The following is a 22,310-nucleotide window of genomic DNA, read 5'->3' on the forward strand; positions in this document are numbered from 1 at the left end:
CTTCCAGAGAATCCCAGTACCCACATGGCAACTCACAACCATCTTTAACTTCTACTCTAGGGATCTGATGCCCACTTCTGGCCTCTCATGGTACTGCATGCACATGATGGACAGGTGATAAACATGCAGACAAAAACTCATACATACAATAATACTGTAAGAAATTTATATCTAAACAAAACTTACTATGAAGTCTAAAGGCAGCAGACTTTGATTCTCATACGGTGTCTAGGAACAGCAATACAAACCTGTTGTAAAGAATCTGCAAAAAGCTGAGGGGCGGGGGTGTGCACGCCTTTAATCCCAGCCCTGGGAGGCAGAGGCAGACGGATCTCTGAGTTCCAAGACAGCCTGATTTACAGAGTAAGTTCCAGGACAGCCAGGGCTACACAGAGAAACCCTGCCCCCAAAAAGTATGAATGAATGAATGATTAAAAAAAAAAAAAAACCCACCAAACTTCAGAAAACCAAAATCAGTAAAGACTCAGTCAGCTGAGGGCACTGTAAGGAAGGAATACTAGCAGAGGGAGGAGGCCCCCTCCCCCCACACTAATAATGACAACTGTTTCAAATGGAAGAACACAACTACAAAATAAATTATAGCCATCTTCAGCAACTGTTGCAAGGGGCACTGGGAGTCCCTGCTGAGTAGCTGAGTAGCTTGTTTAACACTGTCTGCTCACAGCACTCCAATCCTGCTCAACACTCCTGAGAGTGGGAAAGCCGACAGTGGTCGGGGAGTGATCAAGTTTATATCTAGGTACAGTACCACAATCTGAACAGGAAGGGCAAACTTGGGTGTGGGTATGTGCTGACACACTCTGCCCTGCCCAGTGAAAAGGCAGAGGCAGCAGCGGTCTCTGCAGCCCGGCTGAGTCCCTGGAGCCTGGCTGTGGTGCTGAAGGTCCAGTTCTCAACAGAAGGAAACCAGACTCCTTAAAGAAAGGGACACTTAAATATTCCAGGCAAGAAACACACAAGCTTGTAGGAGTGTCCCGTGTTTTAACATTGTGACAGACATCATCCTCTATGATGTTCATGCACAAATGCCATGCAGTTAAGTAAACTTCCCCAAACAGAACCTTGCTGTGTTAAGTGAACTGATGAGTTTGTACTGGGCAGCAATGTCAGACTTGTCATATCACATGTAAGACGTTGTTGTGAAAACCAATGGGTTCCCATCTGAAGGAGGCAGCCATCAGATGTTTACTAAGGACACCATAAACACTGCTAGGCTCAGATTAATCTACAGGACACATGACCAACTTTAAGGAGCTACTCTGGGCCAACATGAAACACTAACAGTCACTGAACATAACAGTTGCAGTGGGGTGAAAAAACACTTGAAATTCCTCACCAGTACTTTGGGGAAAGAGGGTGCAAAGGTCTCACTTTGCAAGAAATGAAATAGATCCCCCCAAAATAAAAGTGCTGTACTGTACCACAGATGACACATCTGATTAACACAGTAAGGAGGGATCATGGGGGAGGGAGTGTCTGTAGGAAATTATAGTCTTTAAAGGTTGACAAAACTAAGGAAAGGGCAAAACTAAATAACAGTTAAAAATGCAAGTCTAAGGCAGGGCATTGATGCCCCATGCCTTTAATTCCCAGCACTCAGATGGCAGAGGCAGGCGGATCTCTGAGTTTGAGGCCAGCCTGGTCTACAGAGCTAGTTCCAGAACAGACTCCAAAGCAAAACAGAGAAACAAGATGAAGAAGATGAAAAAAGAAGAGGGAGAAAAAAAAAAAATACTTGCTAACACATAGGCCAATTCTTTCTTTCACAGCAATAGGAAAGACCAGGAAACATATGAAACTGAGCATAAGAAATCAGTCTCAAGAAAAAGCTAAAACATGGACAGATTCTCCACCTTCTGGGTAACTGAAAACATACATATCCAACAAGGTACTGAGCCCCAATAGCTTGCAGGAGACTTGGAGTGACCTCCTTGGACACAGGAACATTGATTCACTCAAAAAAGAACCATAATGGAACCCAATGTGGTATTTTTAGCAGCAGCAGCAGCAACAGAACAGCTGAGCAGTGGGATACCATGTGTTGTGCAAGGATTGGCTCTGAGCATTGCCTTCTGGGAGCAGAAACAGCAGGAAAGGGGGAAGGAAAGGAGATGGACTAGAAATTGCACAGGGTACAGAGACAATGGCCTGAGACACATGGGAGGAAAGAAGAACACTCTATTTCTCCTCTTCTGTCCATATTCCACCTCTAAAACATGCTTCTAAAAGGTGATCAGATACACCCATTGGTAGTGTCAGGGTGAAACCAGGGCATCACTCTGCTGCCTTCAACCTCAGCCTGAGGACTGTCCCAGAGCCTGGGATCAGGTGCAGCTCCCCTACATGAGGGAGAACAGTCCAGGGCCTCTGTGCCTACACCTTCCCAAGGCCTCTGAGGAGGAACTGGAAGTCTAGAGCAGCAACTACTGAGAGATAATGTACCTTGTCCCATACATAAACCCTGTCTTCTCACTTCCAAATTGAGAAGCAAAGACTATTAGAGGGGTAAGCACCAGCTCTGGGCAGAGCCACCTGGCCAAATTCAGCAAAACAGCCCAGGTCTAGCAAATCCAAAGAACTGGACATGCACTATAGACCCTTTTCCAGGAAAATGCAGACGGACAAATCTTTGCAGTTTCCAAGGCTGCACAGATAATAGAATCACAAGTGTGCCTACCTCAGTATCTCAGGACAGATGGTCACCAGACAGGTTCACCTTCCCAGCTTCACCTACAGCAAGTGAAACTACAAGGCTCCTCCAACCCATGGCCCACAAGTCACATACACCCCAGGAGAGCAATAAATGCTGCCCAGTACAAACTCATCAATTCACTTAACACAGCAAGGTTCTGTTTGGGGAAGTTTACTTAACTGCATGGCTTTTGTGCATGAACATCATAGAGGATGATGTCTGTCACAATGTTAAAACACAGGACACTCCAACAAGATAACCCAAAGAGAACAAATGCAGAAGCCTCTGGGAACCCCCAAGAGAGAACGGGCCTACAGCCTTGGCCTTCTCGAGGCCCAAACATGGAAACCCATGCAAGAGCAAAGAGCTAGAAGGGAGGAGGCAGCTCCTCACTTGTGTGGAGCTGTCACCTGTTCCTAGGCCACCTGGTATGAATAGCCTTGTCAGAAAGTAAGATAGCGCCTGATCTAAACCTGCTTACGCTGGCCCTGCCCCACAGATTCCATGAGCAGTGCCTGCCTCTCCTAAGGGGCCAATGGAAGTGGCTTTCAAATGCCCAACCCCAGTATCTCCCTGCTTTCTAAAAGCCCTGCAAGTGCTTAAGAAAACACTCTCAACTAGACATAAAACCCTGAACCCTGACCTCCTCCAAACAAGGACACGACTGCCCTCCTAGTTGTTTATCCAAACTGTTGCCAGGATAAAAAATGTTTAAAATTCTGCTAACAGTGAAGGTTTCAATAGAAAAAACTAGGGCAAGAAGCCCAAGAAAACTGGAACAGAGAGTGGTACACGTAGTTGCCATTTTGGCAAATTAGCTTTGCCATTTCTCAGAAGGCCTGGGGAGAGTCCAGTCCTAATGTAATAAAACAGCTGGACTAAAACTAATGTTCACTAAAAACTCAGAATGCAATTAACAGAGTCCTGGAGCTTCCAGAGTGCACGTGGAAACAGGGCACAATCCTACACTCAGCAGTGTACAGGAAGTCAAGGGGTGATCCATCCACATGTTAACATGGAAGAATGATTTAATCATGCTATCCAATACACCACAGAAAGAAACACCAGTGGAAAGTTCCAGGTCAGCATGTAGGACCTTCACTCCCTCCACAGGAATTGCATGTGTACGTCTTCCAACGTCTATGAGAGGTGCATAGCCGTACAAGGGGTTTGGGGTAGAACGTTTCAGACCTAAGCTGTCTCCCTAAGGGGAAGCAGAGATTAGGGTCTCCTTCCCCTTGGACTCTGCACTCCAAACTGCTTACTTTCCACATGACTTATTTATTATTTACCTCTTGCCTGTGACACAGCTTTTCTAGGTCGGAGTAATTCAGTGCACAGAGTTAACACAAGCATCAAATCACAATGGCAACTGAGACATTCTTCCCCATGCTGGGTCTTGAACCGAGACCCAAGCCACTGATCTAATAATCTTAGCAAGGCCTTCCATCTCACTATCTCACTCAGCACCCCTACCCTGTCACCACCCCTACCCACCCCCCATTCCTCCCTGCACCTTGATTGAACTCCCCAGAACTCCTGGACTAACATGTCACACTTCCTCTACTCCCTCTTACCAGACTCCACAGACTATCTTGCTTTCCTGCCCCACACCCAGGGCTCCCTCCAGGGTGCCAAGTGCTCTAGGGCACTCAGTGAAATCACTCACTTCCTCCCTCCTTGAACTGTTTCTGGGCGCCTCTTGAGTTTCACAGTCCTTCCCACCAGGCTGCTCCAGCTCCAGGGCTTCTGGCTTCTCTCCCACAAGGCTCTCCACATGCCACACAACACCCTCCCGGGGCTTCCTGCAGGACTATTCATTCCCCTGGGCCACTGATCTTCCATCTCAGCCTGCTCCCTATCAACTCCCTGCCAGGACGCCCAGGGCAAGGCCCTCTGCTCAATGGGCACCGCAGGCCTGGTACTCAGCCAGAAGGATCTAGCTGACACTGCAGCACTCTCCCAGGTCTGACCTCACTAAGCACAAGCACAGGCCACTGAACGTCTCTCCTTGGTACTGATCATAGCTCTTCCCAACATTTCAACTGTGGCCCATGTTATCCAGCTGCTTGGGCCAAAGCCTCAAGCCTGGGTGGCTCTTCCATTCCCTCCTACAGACTCTGGCTCCAGCTCTGCATGCACCAGGCATCACCTAACACCTGGATTCAAGTGCAGCTCCACCTTCTGCTCCAGAGCTCTCAACAGCAGCTCAAGGGCCACATCTGAGACAGACAAGACTTCCTTGGCTCATTAACATGCTGCAAAAGCATGAGAACTGCTTCTGTGCCTACAGCAGATAGCTATACACCAGCAGCATAGCATCCCTGATGGGCTCTCATTCTGGCTCACCCACTGGACCTATCCAGTCACCCCACCTCCAGCTCAGAAGGAAGAGCCCAGTCTAGGCCCTTCCAGCCAGATATCCATCCAGTAACCCCTTGCCCCTTTCCCACATGTTCTTACAGGCTCCTCAGTAACACTAAGTCATACTTAAAGGATACCAGCACCCACCTTTCCAGTCCCCTGCCCTGCCTTATGGATGAACTTTCCTCTGGCTTACTGTATTTCTTGACTACCTACTATACCTCCCACACCCTGCTGAAAGCTGAGCCCCAGTGAAGCATTTGAGCTGCCTGCACAAATCCTGGCCCATGCTGGCATCCAGTATATATGCCTGAGATGGACCCAATGGAAGGCACTATGCTCATGCCAGTTTGACATCAGCATTGCCACTGAGATGCCACTGATAAGAACCCCATTTACCCTAAGCTGGCCAGTGCAGACAGTATACTGTGTGGAAATGTCACACCATGCCTCATTAACACATATAATCATGTCAGCACCACAAAAATCAATGTCATTACATTTCAGTAAAAGTTAAAGCCAAGCACAGGTGGCACACACCTGTAATCCCAGCATTTGGGAGGCAGAAGTAGGTAGATATCTCTGAATTCAAGTCCATCCTGGAGTACGTGGCAAGTTCCAGGAAAGCCAAGGCTATATTATGAAGTTATGGCTCTAACACACACACACACACACACACACACACACACACACACACACACACACACACACAAAATTAAGGTCTTCAAAGCCTTTGTGCCTGTGCTCTGGTCTCCACAGGATTACACTGTAGTTAACTATATAAACTCAACTGCTTAGCTTTATGTGAGTGACAAAATGACTCTCAGTACAGACCAAAGTCAGGTAACTATCATAGTCAGCAATGAAGCATTGTAACTGAATATTTAACTACAAACCTTTTTAAATTTTCAAATATTTGCAGCATCCATCATAGAAAGCTCTAAGTATTAATACAGTAATTTTTCAAGCTATTTTGTGGAAGCTGAGATGTCAGAATAAGTTCAAGGCCTAAGGGATAAAACCTAAAACCCTGTCTCACTGGGAAGTGGTGGTCCACACCTTTAATCCCAAGACTCAGGAGGCAGAGGCAAGTGGATCTCTGAGCTCAAGGTTAGTCTGCTATATAGTGAGTTCCAGGACAGCCAGGGCAACACATAGCCCTGTCTCCAAAAAAAAAAAAAAAAAAAAAAATCAAAACAAATAATTTAAAAAAAAAAAAAAAAAACCTGTCTCAAATATAAAAGTAAACTGGGGGTGGTGAGTTCAGTGTAGGTTTGATCACCAGCACAGGATGGGGTGAAGAGGGGTATACAATACTAGAGTATAAAGCTTCATTTTAGGGGTAAAAGTTAAAAAAGGAAACACTACAGAGTATCAGGTCTTGTGACATAAAAAAACAATGAAGGCAGCAAGGAAAAAATGACTGAACAAAGGCTCACTGCACTCCAGCACATTCCCCACAGGGATTTTCTCGGTCAAGGCATCAACCACATCATACCGGATGTTCAAATGGCTTCTTTCCCATCAGCCTCGGGGACAGGCATCTCAGAACTGTTTCTATTATCAGCCTCTCCAGGAGCCCGTATGCCACATCTGTCTTGGTGGAGTTATTTCCACAGGAAGCAGGACAAAACAGCCAGACACACAGACCTGGACTGGAATGACATGCCAGTTACCAGATCCCCATCCAGCAGTGAGTCTAACAAGCCTACTGCACATGCCACCAGTGAAAAGCCTAGCGTGTTTCTGATGTGTCTGGAAGGGGCTGTGGAAAGCATCTATGGCCTGTCTGACTTCACTTTATAGGAGAAAAAACATGCTTCACTGTTGGCAAAAAGCTGTAAGGCCAGGAGCAGCCCTCAGCAAGTCCAAGTGAAGAACAGATGTGTGTGGAAAAGGTACTACAAACCACTGCAGGAGTGGAAAGAATGGATCCGGGCCCCAAATCCCAGTGTTCCCAATGTACTGCTTTGTTCTAGAAAATTCAGAGTCCATGAGAGTTGGAATGCCAAGTCCTCAGTGCCGTAAAAATCGGAATACATAGTGATAGACACTTTCAATTCCAGTACTTGGGATGCAGAGGCAGGTGAATCTCTATGAGTTCAAGGCCAGACTGGTCAACATCCATAGCAAATTCCAGGTTGCCATCTCAAAAAAATAAATTAATTAAATTAGATATAAACAAAAATCAGGACAGCAAGTGCTGTCCACTGAAGTAGTGTAGTGGTACTCAGACAGCCAAGTCTCCAGGAACATGGAAACTGCTGAGGTATCAAAGATTACCCGTTTTCAAGACATAGGAGCACTAACCAAAAAAAAAAAAAAAAAAAAAAAAACAAAGGCCAGGAGGTCAGCAACAGGATGCATTTTATTAACTACAGTACATGGGAAGATTCAGCTTGCTTCTCCCCAAACATATCTGAAATGGAGTATAAAAAGATGGGATGAGGGCTGAGGAGATGGCTCAGTGTTAAGTGTTGTTTGTTGTACATACATTTGGACCTGGTTTACATCCTCAGTACCCACAGAAAGACCTCTAGGGCTATAGAGGCAGAAGCAGATCTCCAGAGCTTACTTGCCCACTAGACTAAGCAAAGTGATAAGCTCCAGGCTGAGAAACACTTGCTTAGAAAACAAGACAGAATGACAGAATATACCCAGTATTTATCTCTGCCATTCAATGCACATATGCATGTGCACACTCACACATTCTCTCTCTCCCTCTCTTCCCCCCTCTCTCTCACACACACACAATACACACTTTCACACACACGTACCACAGAATGAATGAATGAATAAAAATTAGTTAGAAAATGGCAATCAAACTGTAAGTGCTCATCAGTTGTGAGGAAATCACGGAAGACAAGAACTAGTTCTTCCTGGGGTCCTGCCCTACTCTTCGGAAAATACAGGTAACAGTGCTTTTCTTTGACAGAGTCTCTAAAAAATGCTTCAAGTTAAAGCTACAAAAGAGCAAATAGGCCTTGAGGTCAAGCCACTTCTCTCCTAAGCTGATGTTGATTTAATGTGTCACTTTCTCATGCTTCCCCACACACAAATACCTCATCAAACAAGTCCATAGGAGCAGGAGAGAACAGAAGCAGGGCAACAAGCTTCAACACTAGTTTATGTCTCAATGGTTTTCTTTCCAGGCAGTGGAGAACAGGCCAGATAGGTGATGGTGCCAGACAGGCTTCTGGACAAGAAGCACAGCTAAAGATTATCTTAAGAAAGCCAAGTACCAGGGCAGACATGGTGATTCAGCCTTTAATCACAACAATCAGGCAGCAGAGGCAGGACATCTATGAGTATAGACCAGCCTGGCCTACATAGCAAGTTCCAAACCATCCAGAGCTATACAGTGAGACCTTGTCTCAAAATACGTAAGTAAGTGAGAGAAAGAACTCCAAGTATCTAAGAGATGTGAGATTCCACTTAAGTGTGTGGCCAGTCGGGTCCTATACACAACACCCACAGGTACAACTCCAGCAAAGGGTGAAAAGGCTAGTGTGCTGGAGGTAGCAGTTCTGACTTTTGGGGTTAGGATCTCCTGCACCACCACATTTGCTATCATATCAGAATGCTTGGAAACCGCATGTTATTTATTTTTAAATAAATTAATAAAAATTTATTTTTTTCCTTCAAGACAGAGTTTCTCTGGATAGCCCTGGCTGTCTTGGAACTTGCTCTATAGACCAGGCTGGCCTCGAGCTCAGAGATCTGCCTGCCTCTTCCTCCTGAGTATTTGGAATGAAAGGCATGTACCACCACCACCCCCCAACTGAAAATTTATTTTGTATAGATATTAACCAAAAAAAAAAAAAATACCTTTTAATGAAAAAGAACTACAATTTCCAAAAGTAACAATGGCATATGAAAAGTGACATTGCTTTGCCCTTTTATAGACTTGCTAACCTCTAGGCTACAGCTGCATTCCACTGATCCTACTCATAACCTGGCAGAATGGCTGGCTCTGAAGGAAGCCCTGACTTCAGCCAGCCTCATGGGGAAATGCAGCTGGAAATGGGAAAGAAATTCAACAGCCTTAGTGCACAGCTGTGGATATACTCCTTTTCAGCGACCCTAAAACTCAGCACTTGCTGTAGTTCTTGAAGTCTAACTCCAGCCAGAGTCTGACATCACTGGGACCTTTACACCCAACTTCCTCAAAGCCCACTAATCTGTTCTGCTTGCCAAGTGGCTTTCTGAGGCAAGTGTAAACTTCTATTTATCATTCAGAAAGCCCTCTCATTAAGGAATACACTGTCTATAGGTGCTATTCATGATATACAATGATACTAAAAACACTGTGCCAGGCATGGTCAAGCAGGCTCATAATCCCAGCACTCAGATGACTGAGCAGGATACCAAGGATAGCTTGGGTTACATCATGAAACACAAAAGCTTGTGTTTGTTAACATTAGCACTGACTCCTCTTTGAAGGATCTGCTAGGCCCCCAGCAGTAAATACAGCTTCCTAAAAATTCCAATCCCACTTGACATCTCAATTTGTATCACTGACAACAGACCCCTTTGGAGTGACAGGCTTTGCACACTTTGTAAGAAAAGCCATGCTGGTCAGGCTCTCTTTTGTGGTGGCCCATGAGAAAGTAGCTAGCTCAGCTCACAGCTTTTTACTACAGAGGACTATCCTGGGAATAACCTCAGTATGCAAATGCTCTCATCTGTCCAGGTCACCAGTGTTAAGATGGGGTGAGTGCTATCAGCTTTACTGGACATTAGAACAATCTTTTTACAACATATTTATTTTTATGCCTTTTAATTATGTTTGTGTATGCATATGGGAATATGCATATGAGTACAGGTGCTCCCAAAGGCCAGTGGCTCCAGATCTCCTAAAACTGGAGTTACAGACAGTTGTCAGCAGCCTGACATGGGTGATGGGAACTGACCTGGGATCTCTGGAACAGCAGCAAGTGTTCTTAACCACTAATCCATCTCTCCACCCATCAAGGACATCTTTGACTAAAAATATGGCATTTGATATTTCACTGTCTTGCAGAGAGCACAAGAACACAGCATGGTGCCACAGACCTGACTTGTGTTCAAGGACCAGCAATCTTACCACCAATTTGGACCATCAGTCCAAATGTTGATGCAGAAAAAAATAAATAAATAAACAATTTCTCATCAATATTTTGGCCTCTCAGGCCCCCTAGAAGGGGCTTCCAGCTGTTCCAGAAGCTATGGGCCATCCACTGATTACCACAGCACTTGGGGCTGGGAGACACAGGCACTGAGTCAATCTCCATCTTTGCCTCTCTCTTCACCTGTGCCTTCTTTGCCCAGCATTTCACCTTGTTCAGGCTGCAGTACTCAAGTGTCTATTCCAGAACTTTGAGACAAGCTTTCCTGAATTACAACTAGCTCTTCCCAACTTCTACTGCTCAAGGGGGACCACCATCCCCATGCTCCACGACCTGGACATTCTAGGCCTGCTCCCTTCAACAGTCCTAAGGTAGCCTCCTCCCCCGGGTTTCTCTCAGCATCCCTTCTGTGCTCACACATGTCACCATGTTCATTTATCAATTGCCAAGGACCTTGGTCCAACAGAAGTCACATCTCCAGGGCACACCTTGACAGCAGACTTGGTGTGCCTCCCTAACCATACATGACTGAGCAGGAACTGCATCTGTCAGCAACTTCTGAGCACAGCTTGTCCCACCAAGCCCATTCCTACTCCTTCAAAGTCTCCATCCACCCACAGCATTAGCCTTCCATAGCTGAGTGGCTCCAGCCCTTCCAGTTGGCCTACCTATGACCTCAGTCTGTTCCTCACTCACAAACTCCATAGAGGCCACACAGCAGCAAACCAAGGTCCACAGGGCAGGTCCAGCTCCCACCTGTTTCTGTGCAACCCATGAGCTAAAAGATAATCTTACATTTTAAAATAATAAAGGGAGAAAATTTAATTACTGTACTTTAGGATATAAACAACAGATGAAATCCAAATTTCAGCCCCCATATATGGTTTTACTAGTGCACACAGTACCCATTGTCTCTACATTATCTGCTGCTTCTGCCATACAATACATTCAAGAGCTGCTGGACTATGCCAGACTGCTGGCACCCTGCTCTCCAGCATCTAACCTGCAGCAGGCAGGGGTGTTTGTACATGGGATTACTAATGAATGGGGCAGTCTAGTGCTAGGTTATTAGTCACATTTTCAGAGATTACTAACAACCTGGATTAGAGATGGACAGACCATAGTACATACTGTAACCTTGAACCATGGCTTTTAGAAGCAGTGACCTGGACCAAGGAGATGCTATTTGATGGCTATTATCTGCACCTACCTAACCAACAGCAGAGCCACTTCTATACACTTCAAACGGTGACCTACAAGGCCCAACCTACATGTTCATCTCCACTACATAAGCCAACATTCCAGGCGTTAGTATCAACCTGAACCACAGCAGCTGTGCTCTTCTGCTGTACGCTCTGTAATGCTAGCCCAGTAAGTTGAGGATAGACCAAAGCAAAAACTCATATATCTAACCAGATATGGTGGACTATGCCTTTAGTCTCAGTACTCTCGAGGCAAAGGCAGGCACGTCTCTGGAATTTTGAGACTAGCTGATTCATATAGTGACTTCTAGGCCAGCAAGGGCTGCATAGTGAAACACTGTCTTAAAAAAATAAAAAAATTTAAAAAAGGTTTAAAGTCATTTTAGTTTTCAATTTGTTTTCCCATTGAAATGTCACAACTAACCCCTTGAGCCAAAAAAAAAAAAAAAAAAAAAAACAGGATCAGATCTGAGACATTCAAATGAGCAAGCAACATGTACACACAGCACATGTGAGAGAATAAGACACTCCCTGGGCAGGGTGGCTCATGTCTTTAATCCCAACACTCGAGAGGCAGAGGCAAGTGGATCTTTGTGAGTTCAAGTCAAGCCTGGTCTACAGAGTGAGTTCCAGGACAGACTGGCTACACAGAGAAACCATCTCAAAAACAAAAACAATAACAAAAAAAAAAAAAAAAAAAAAAAAAACCAAGACACTCTAGCTTGGAGAACCCATCTCAATAGTAGTGTCTTCATTAAACTAGAACATGTCTCATGCCAGAACCTGTGCATAAAATGCCACCGATTGGTCACTCCAAACACATGGCAATGGCCAAAGATGATGGACCAGGACACAACCCCTTCCTGCTTTACAACAGAGCAGGATATCCTGGAGCAAGTACACCCAGAGCACCTTACCTACAAGGATCTCACAGGTTCCAACTCTACCAAAATCTACCAGGTATCTGGATGTGATGCTCCAGTGACCATCGTAAAGAAAGATGACTAGAACCCTTGTCATCAATTTCAGCTATGGTAGCAACATAGAACAAGAATCTGTTTGTTTCACAAGAAAAACTGTTGGTGTATTAAAAAGAATTACTTAGGGCTAGCAAAATGGCTCAGCAGGTAAAGGTACTTGCCACAGAGCCTGATCTGCCTGAGTTCCATACTCAAAATCCACATAATGGGAGTAAAGAACAGGCTCCTGGCTGGGCGGTGGTGGCGCACACCTTTAACCCAAGCATTTGGGAGGCATAGGCAGGTGGATTTTTGTGAGTTCAAGGCCAGCCTGATCTACAGAGTGAGTTCCAGGTCAGACTACAAAGCTACACAAAGAAACCCTGTCTCGAAAAACAAAAAAAGGCTCCTGAAAGTTGTTCTCTGACCTACACACACACACACACACACACACACACACACACACACACACACACACACACCCCGTGTTAAAATTTGAAAAATAAACTACTTAGAGCCATGTTATGTGGTGCACGCACCTTTAATCCCAGCATTAGGAGGCTAAAGCAAGAGGGCTGTTCCAAGTTTCAACTTGGTTCATACTGAATTCCAGACCAGGCAGGGATTCATACAGCAAGACTTTCTTCTAAAAAATAAATAAATAAAAACTTAAAAAACTAAATCCATTCATCTTTCTGCCTTTGTGAACATTTTCTTCACCTTAATCTTCAGGATGAAGACTACATAAACCAATTAACACACAGTCCAGCTGAGCTGTAGGGACTCCCCAGAAACTCTCTAACCAGGAATATAGATACTAGAGTCCAGGCTCTTCCACTTCCAATTAATGTAGCAGAGGACATGGAAAGACCATGTTCTCAGTTCATGATAGCCATCCTGCATTTGCACAACAGCTAGTATGGGCAGACTTCACCACTATGGTGTCTCCCACCACGCTCCTGTCTTCCCAGGCCTCAAAAGGAAATGGCTATCTCAAGTAGTGTGGGGAACAATAAACATATAGACTTTGTTATTTTTCTGTGTATGTATTCTATAGAATGCAGGCCCTAGTGTAGAACTGATTATACAAAGTGTAGTAAAAACCCAGGAAAACTACATCCATCATAGGAGCCACCCATATCCACACACAGATGCCGTTCACAAACAGAAGCCATTACATCCACACACAGAAATATTTTTGCAATTAAAGACATGACTGGGACAATCAGTCAAGTATAAGATCTAGTGTTTAAGCAGCAGAAACGAAAATTTCTGGTATGATAATTGCATTGAGGTTGTAGAAAAGAATGCCCATGTTTTTAGAAATTGTTTAAGTACAGAAGGCTTAAAGTAAGGACACCATGACATAAGTAAACTTGTCTTCTCTAAGAGAACTGACACCTGAAAACACAGGTGGAAACTACCCAACCCTTTCCTGGGATTATTTAAAGCAAATATTCTAACCCTGTTCCTGTTCAAAAGACCTTGAACTTTTAAAACTAGAAAGGCTGTGATGGAAAATGATGTCCTCCATGTTTTAAGTGATAGGAAAGGGTGGTCCCTGGGTCTAAAGATGATTGTAAGGCACATTCTGAAAGGCTACCACTGATGTATTCATCTTTCCAGAATAAACTATAATCCTTGAAGTACATAAGGGTGCCTGAGCCAGTGAGAAAGTAGCATCCTCTTTATACTTGCTGCTCAAGCCAGCAGGTGAGAGCCCAGACCCAAAAGCACCTGGAAAAGCCATTACAACCGGCAGCACACAGCCAAGGCCTGAGTGGAATACTGAACAGCACATTAAGAGGACACCTATACCACAAATGTCCTCACTGCTGATCCACTCACACTCTATTCCGTGTCCAACTTGTATCAACATTTAGTGGAGGACATAGGCCTCACAAGCCACAACCCCAGAAGAGTAGATAGTTTCCTGGGAAACACACACATCCAACTTCTGATGTGCATGGTGGAGTTGGCCTGTGAAGACAGATCATGAAGTCAGACACAATCTCTTATATGCCCATAACAAAAAGATCCCAGGCTTTGAGTTGGCGCTCCATCAGCATTTAATAACATTTCAAACCTCTAGGAGCCTAAGAAATAACAGGATGGACACTGGCACACCTCTAAAGGGGTGAACCTCTAGAGAGGCAGAACTCTTCCGGCTCCTGCACTTCCTATTAGAGGGATCCCCATGGGGAGAAGAAACAATGTATCTCCACGGTAAAAGAGCCAAGTAACAGCACTCCTGTGATCTCGGGAGAACTCAAAAGCAGGTGGAGCTGAAATCAACCTGTGAGCCCAGCAGCAGTAGCTTCCATTCTTGATCTCCTTCCTCTTCCTTTCTCCTTTACATGGCAGATTGCATTTTAGACAAATCTAAATTATGAAATTCTGAAACATTGTAAATATGAAACCCTTACTTTGCAAAAATGTGAATCATCTGAATCCTACAAATCTTTAAAACCCATTAAATTTCAAACCCGGAAGGGCAATCAGTCACTTCACAAGGACAGGCTCTAAGAGCTATTGCCTTTGATTTTGCTGGTTTTATAGACATCACAGGGTGTGTTATAGTACTTAGATACTCCAAGGTCAGGGGTGATATTGTCTTGTCATTGGCTGAAACATGGCCATGACTTCACACTGATTAACAGTAGCAACAATGTTCAGCTGGTAAACAGGTCACACAGCCCAAGATCCATCCTGAGCCCACAAAGGCTGAGTTATATGATGTCTTCAGAGATGCATCCAAAGCACAGGTGGTCTGCAGCAATGGTCTCCCCTAGCCAATGCATAAGCTGAGCTCAGAAAAGGGGACTGTCCCCATCCTAGAAACCTACAGCCCATGGGAACTGCAAGGCAAGTGAATTCCTTTCCTGGACTTTTTCCGTAAGATGGCCTTGGGTTTTGGCTGTGTTCAAAGGAAACCCGGTTTGTAGCAGCAGGGTGTACACACACCAAGGTTTCATTACCAGTTCCACAAAGATAAACTAACTTTCCATCTGAGGCAAAGGAACACTGGCTACAGCAGCTTCTCACAAAAATGGTGTTTGTTCCTGACAGGACTATAGCACAAGACCTGTGCAGATTTCATCTGCCTGCTCATTCTTCCTAACTCCTCCCCAACAATCACTTTTTTGGTGTTTTTTGAAACAGGGTTTCTGTGTTGCCCTGGCTGTCCTTGAACTCACTCTGTAGACCAAGCTGGCCTCAAACTCAGAGATCCACCTGCCTCTGTCTCCCAAGTGCTGGGATTAAAGATATGTGACACCACCTCCTGACTCACACTCTCTATGCACTGTTTATCCTCAACTTTTTTGTTTCTATTTTGAAACAGTGTCCTCTACTACATAGCTTTAGCTGTCTTGGCCTCCAACTCACAGAGCTACCTGCCCCTGCCTCTGCCTTGTGAGTGCTGGGATCAAAGGTGTGTGCCACTACAACACACTGATCCTCAATAACTTCTAATGTCCACTAGAGGACCTGAGAGAAAGGCAATGGTTGTCAATATCAAAAAATGTTCCATCATATCTCAACTTTTTCAATGATATGCCAAAACCTATTTCTATCTTTTCACCCTCTCTTGCCAGACTTCATTCTTCCAAAGCTCACTACAGTATGCAATCAACCATGTAGATGCTCCCTCCTAACCCCACCTTTGAGACTCTTTGGGGTAAGTGGATGTCTGCTCCACCATAGGATATGTAATCAAATTGGATAGTTCTCAGCCGTTGTAGACATGAAAGCTGCAGAAGGTAATTCAAGACAGGCATCAAATCCGCTGTATTTCAGCAATGGTTCCTCCTCCTTGATGGTGGTTCCAAGCTCTGAAGACACGGGCTCTCCCACCAGGTTCCAGGGTCAGCCCCACTCTAAGTCTAACTCCACCCATACAGGACAGTGCCAGTCAGTTTCTAGGCCTGCCCTTGAGAACGGAGGCACAGGAGCAGCACCTCCCACCGATATTTCAAGGCAGATAGCTACCAGATCTCACTGGAAGCTTCTGCCTGGGATGAAATGCGCTCCAAGCGCAAAGCTGGTGCAGCCTAAGGAGGCAACTGTCATGGTTCAACTCTTAAACTTGGCTCTCCTAAAACTCTTCTTGCTAACCAACAGTGCAGGACAGTTAGGAGCACTTCTGATCAGTTCCCTGGGAGGAATTTTATGAAGAGAAACTTTAATAACATTTACTACAGACATATTTAATTAACCCTGGCACATTCCTGTTGGGGCCCTCAATGCATCCAACTGTCTAGTCTTTTCTTTCCAGGTGGCCCATATATGGGATTTTATAGTCGGCTCTGCATCATGGAATTCAGCTGTACACCTTATGTTTCTATAGCATAGCTGATTGAGAATACAGGCTAAACTGCATGGGGTGGCAATAGTAAAAATCACTATCTACAAATCTGTGTCTGGAGCCTCCATTTCTCTTAGGCACTTACTAATCACCTCACCCTGAGTGTCAGTGTGCACACACCTGCCCTGGCCATATGCAGATTCTGAGTCCCTCACCTGGAGAGAAGCACTGGTCAGAATTTTATAAACACCCCTCCCCCCATATGCATCTAACCTTTTCTCGTGAATACAATAATTGCATTTCTAGAAGAGAACTGATGTGCCCTTGGTTTATCGCTTGGGGTAGTTTGACATCAGTGTCTCTATTGGCCACACTAGCCTCAATTACTTTCTTTGGATCTCCTAGGCTTTCTCAGAGATGGCACTTTTTATCCTGTCAAGACTTATAAACATCGATGATACTTTGAGATAATGGAAGTATCAGACTGAGATATGACAACTAAATAGGGTATGGGGTCCTGAATTTGATCCTGAAACAAACAGAAAGTGGAATACTAGAACTTGTGTAAAGTCAGTAATCTAGGTAGCCTTGAAGTGGATGTAAATATCAGGAGAAGAAATGAAGGGGAGGAGAAAGCTCACTAATAGTTCATCTGAAATTCTTAATTGCAGTCTGAATCTGCAGATGGGCCTAATTGCTCATCAGCCCGTGGGTTGCTGTGGACTCTGCTACAAGACTCTGGCAGATGCAGCCTATTTCATTAAACAGCTTGCAAGTGGGCCAGCCCAATGCATCACCTTGCTGTCCCTGTGCTTGGGTAAAGCAAACACTGACTGCACTGCGCACTTCTGGGTTAGTGAACCATGCATGATAGCTGAGTTGCTTGCACTGACCGAGCAAAAAGTGAAGTGGCTAACCTGAGGGCTCACTACAGAACAAGTCAAATGAGGTGCCTAAGCTCAGTGTCTGGCCAGTCTCCTGCATCCTGGTGCCCTGCCAATACAGCAGAGCCAGAAGAACCATCCATTCAGCTGAAGGCAAACACAGAGACCATGCTTTGGCACACATCCATGACGAAGACCAAAGAAAGGAAGAAGAGAGAAATGGTCAGAAGACAATAGGCTTTGGAATTATTGTTCAAGGTGAGTGCCCTTGTAAATAATCTCTACTTACTCCTGAAAATACTTTCTAATATAAAGAACATAGTAAAAATGGGAAATGGTGGCACATGCCTTTAATCCTAGCACTTGGGAGGCAAAGGCAGGCAGATCTCAATGACTTTGAGGCCAGCCTGGTCTACAAAGTTGAGTTCCAGAGAAACCCTGTCTGGGGAGGGGTGAGGGGGAGCAAAAGATTTCATCAATTTCTGACAGAGTCTAATCTAGATTAAAAAAAAAAAAAAACGGGATCCTGGGGCACACAGGAGTGGGGCCTCACTAGGACCTCAGCAGTCTCCACAGCCACCTCAGAGACAAGTAGAACATCTTCCAAGCAAAGGAAGACCCTTAAAGATAGATAAACAGCACAGATTAAAAGTGTATGCATCAAGTCCTCCAAGTCTTAAGGGAACAACCTTGTCAAGTCACTAGAGGAGAAAACCATTTTAAAAACCCTCTCCACAAGCCCAGGGACTTCTGCCAGTTCCCTCTTGCCTTAGGGCTTAAGGCTTAGGCAATAACAATTAGCAATATTGAAGACCTGCCATGCAAAGCAAGAAGCTAACATTTACCAGGTACCCACAAAAAAAGTGATACCAAGCAAAAAAAATCAAAGAGAACTGAAAAGAACCGCTAATATAGTTTCCTCAGCCTGAAGGAGAAAATGTATTCATGAGACAAACTACTGGACAAAAGGAAAAGGACAAATACACTCAGAAACTACAATTTTGACTGTGGGTTTTTTCCCCGAGATAGGATCTCACTATGTAGCCCAGGTGAACCTCAAACTCACAAAGAATCACTTGCCTGTCTCCTAAATCCTGGAATTAAAACCGTGCACCACTGTACCCAGCAAGTTTTTTTTTTTTTTTTAAATTAGGGCTGAAAGATAAATGGAAGCTCTCTGCTGGGATGAGAATAAAAGGGATTAGAAAGAAAAATGAAGAGATTCAAGGAATCTACCCAAAATGTTTATTACACATGACAAGAATCCCTAAACGAATAAAATCAGGGGAATAAGTTCTCTAATGAGTCAAGAGAATTTCCCAGGCTTGAGGACACGCTTCCTGAGCATACCTGTAAAATGTAAAGATATTCTAATGCCAAAACCTTAAAATCGTCCAAGGAGGAAAGAGTTACCAGAAAGGAAGTACTTGGCAGAGACTCCTGTGGACTGAAGAAAGGTAAGATTGAAACACCGTGTCCTGAACTAATCAGGCGTGCAGGGAAGACATCGGGACCTACCTGAGCAGACTTTAAGAGTCAGTCACTGACCCAGATTAGAAAAACACAAAGCGGAGGTGGAGGAAGACCGAAGATTTAACACTATCCTCGAGAAGTTACAATGTCACCAGGAGCAGAAAAACAAAAGCCACTATAAACAACAGGAAAAAGGCAAGGCTGTGCGGGACAGGGACGTGACGCTAGGTGGGGAAGAGAGCTCCGGTATCGGCCCCGATGTAAACAGAGTGGAAAGCAGAGGCGGATGAACCAGCGAGAGCGAAGCCACCCAACCGGGGCAGAGAGCCAAGAACTACCGGGAGATGGGGCCACCTGAGGCGGCAGGGCGGTGCGCTGGGCCCGGGAGCACCGCGCAAGGCTCTGCATCGACAGACTGGGGTGGCTGAGCGCGGGAGACCGCGTCCGCGCGCCGAGGACGTGACAGGGCCGCCGGGCGCGGGACTGGGCGGCGCCGAGGCTCCGTAGCCGAACGTGAGCTCGGCCGCCGGGTCTCGCCCGCTCGTTCCCAGCCGCCCTGCACTCCCAACCCGGAGCCCACAGCCGGGGCGGGTGGAGGCGCGGAGGCGGCGCACGGACATTCCGCGGCCCGCTGGCCCCCGCCCAGCCAGGCGTGCGGCCCGCGGCCGTTGGCGACCGTTGGCGGCGGGGCGGGGCGGGGGCGGACGGAGATCTCGCTCTCGCTCTCGCTCTCGCCCCGCGGGAAGGGGGAGTGGAGGCGCGACCGGCTGCGGGAGCTGCAATTACCGTGTGGGCTGCGGAATTCTCGTGGTGTTTGTCGGGGAGATGCGATAATGGCGTCCGTCCTCGCGAGAGAAGCAGCCGCTCTGCGCAGGCGCTGCGAGCACCTCCCCGCGCCCTGCGCCCCGCCCTCAGCGCAGGCTCCCTGGGCTCGGGGCTCGAGGGAGGAGCCAGGCGCACAGGGGGTGGAGCCTGCTCTGGGCGCCTCTAGCGCGCGCTTTCGCCGACAGACTCAGGCGAACATGCGCAGTTGTCCTCCCATGCCCCGAGAGTTGACTCCCGAGGCCCTTATTTCCCATCTCACGTCCGTGCTTTTTGGTAAAGAGGTAAATTCTCTCGTGGGCTATCAGAAATGTATGTCCTTTCTGAGAGGGAGTTAATAGAAGCTAACGCTGCCCAGATGACTACAAATCCCAGAGTATGTTGTGTATGGCGCGATTCATTCTGGGACTAGTAGTCTCCGCGGTTACAATTTGCCAGCTGGGATTTGTAGTTCATCCGGATGCTGGCAGCTGCGTCCCTTCCCTGCCCTGAGGGCTACTGGGACTTGTAGTAACAGCAGCTCAGTTAAAATGTGCGCTTCCAAACCGGTCCTCCCTACTCGTGCCGTAGATAAGGTCTCAGACGTTCCGGGCTTGTTTAGTGATGTCGCCTCAAAAACTGTCCGACTCCAGTGAGGACAAGCATGTAACGCGGACACTGTCGCGGTGAAAGAGATTATATGTGACATGCTTATGTATTTTGGAATAGGCGTTCCTGCGGCATCAATATGCACTTGTTCTCAGAAATACCACTAGTGGCTGTCTCTGCACTTGGTCTTTCATTCATATTCCTCTCCGGGCTTGTTCCTTCCCCTTGTTCGAAGTGAGCAATCCTCCAAACCAGGATCCGGGAGCTATTTTCACCTGGAAAGAAAATACTTTTCTTTAAGTTTCCTGCCCCCTCTTCTGTGCCGATAGTGAAGTCAGGACTCGGTGCATCCACCAGCTGGGCGACCTTAGGCGACCTTACTGAGTTAACAGCCCATCCAGACCACTACCCTCTGTCTAGGGGGCTGGTCCTGGGCTACTTTTGCCTCCAAAGTGTCTTGAAGACTTCAACCTGGAATTGTGCTGTTAAAATGAGACCTGTCATTTACAAAGATGAGAATGAAGTGCAAAGAGGCTGAGAAATTGCTGAAGGTGGCAGCTGGAGTCAGGAGGGCAGGCTTTGGGCGTCTGTGTGAAGTCTTATAATTTAAAGTTGCCTCGCATCCATGTAGAAAGCAAGTTGGCAGCCTAGACTACATAGCAAGTTCCAGGACAGCCTCATGTTGCAGCGGGGTGAGGGTTGAAGGTAGGGTTGGGATGTGTTGAAAAGCCGGTTTCTCTTCTAGGAGCAGGCGACATCACCACGGACGGACAGCGCTTGTATGCTGTCTCTTGTATAACTTCCTTCTGGTGACCTCGGGCCTCTGGGACTGCAGGATCCAGCCTACTTGATGGAGACCACCCTAGCACACAAGGCAGATATGTCACATGGACTACCCCCACAGTCATGTGTAACCTCCTGGAACAACCTGTTTGCTCAAACTATCTCATGAAATTTGTTTGTACTTGATCTTAGCCAAAAGATCAAGGAGCAAGCCTGGCAATGGTGGCACACGCCTTTAGTCCCAGCACTCAGGAGACAGAGGCAGGCGGATCTCTGTGAGTTCCAGGCCAGCCTGGTCTACAGAGCTAGTTCTAGGACAGGCTCTAAAGCAATACAGAGAAACCCTGTCTCAAAAAACAAAACAAACAAACAAACAAAAAAATGTCAAGCTAATCAGAGCCAGAATCCAGAGCCAGAGTGCTGTAGTGTGTGTGAGTGTGTGTGTGTGTGTGTGTGTGTGTGTGTACATGAGGGTTCATATGTTCATAAGTGTTTGGGATACCATGACCCTCAGCAGTCACCCATTTTGTTTTTTAAGACATGGTATCTCAATGGGACCTGGAGCTTGCAGAATAGGTGAACCTGACTGACCAGCAAACTCAAGTGACCCTCAAGTCTCTGCCTCCCCAGCTCTGGGATTACAAGCCCACCCCACTATGCCTGGTTATTATACATGGGTTCTGGGGTTCATGTTTTGCTCCCCATGATCACAGGGCATGCACTTTAACAACTGTGCCATTTCCCCAACCCTCTTTGGGATATGTTGAAGGGGTTGTCTGAGTGCCATAGAACCTCATGGAAATGAGAGAGGACAACTTGAGAGTGTTCTCTCCTTCTACCATCTGGATCACAGGAATCAAATCCAGGTATTCAAGCAGAGATCTCTTTTTTGAGACAAAGTGTTGTCCTGGAACCCAGGCTGGCTTTGAACTTGCAGTCCTTTTGTCTCTGCTTCCCCCATAACTGGTTGACCAGCTTGTACAGCGAGGCAGGTGTGTCCCTCCGTTTTCCTTTACTGGGTTGCTGCTGCTCAAAATTCTCAACCTTCTTTGGGAGCTTTCCAGAGCTCATGGACACACAAGAGAGGATGGGGTAAAGGCCTTGGCAG

At 46.2% G+C, this 22,310-nt stretch overlaps 1 protein-coding gene across 1 annotated transcript in view; it reads right to left on the minus strand.

Moving 5' to 3' along the window:
- The window catches only part of Banp (BTG3 associated nuclear protein), a 70,353-nt gene extending 50,589 nt beyond the window's left edge, over nt 1–19,764 (minus strand). Inside the window, 1 exon segment of the mRNA XM_051201855.1 lies at nt 19,348–19,764. Within this exon segment, the coding sequence (XP_051057812.1) occupies nt 19,348–19,629 (282 nt within the window). The 5' untranslated portion in view covers nt 19,630–19,764.
- Nucleotides 19,765–22,310: the final 2,546 nt, after the last annotated feature.

The sequence above is a fragment of the Phodopus roborovskii genome, unplaced genomic scaffold (genome assembly GCF_943737965.1).
Source record: "Phodopus roborovskii unplaced genomic scaffold, PHOROB, whole genome shotgun sequence".
Classification (NCBI taxonomy): domain Eukaryota; kingdom Metazoa; phylum Chordata; class Mammalia; order Rodentia; family Cricetidae; genus Phodopus; species Phodopus roborovskii.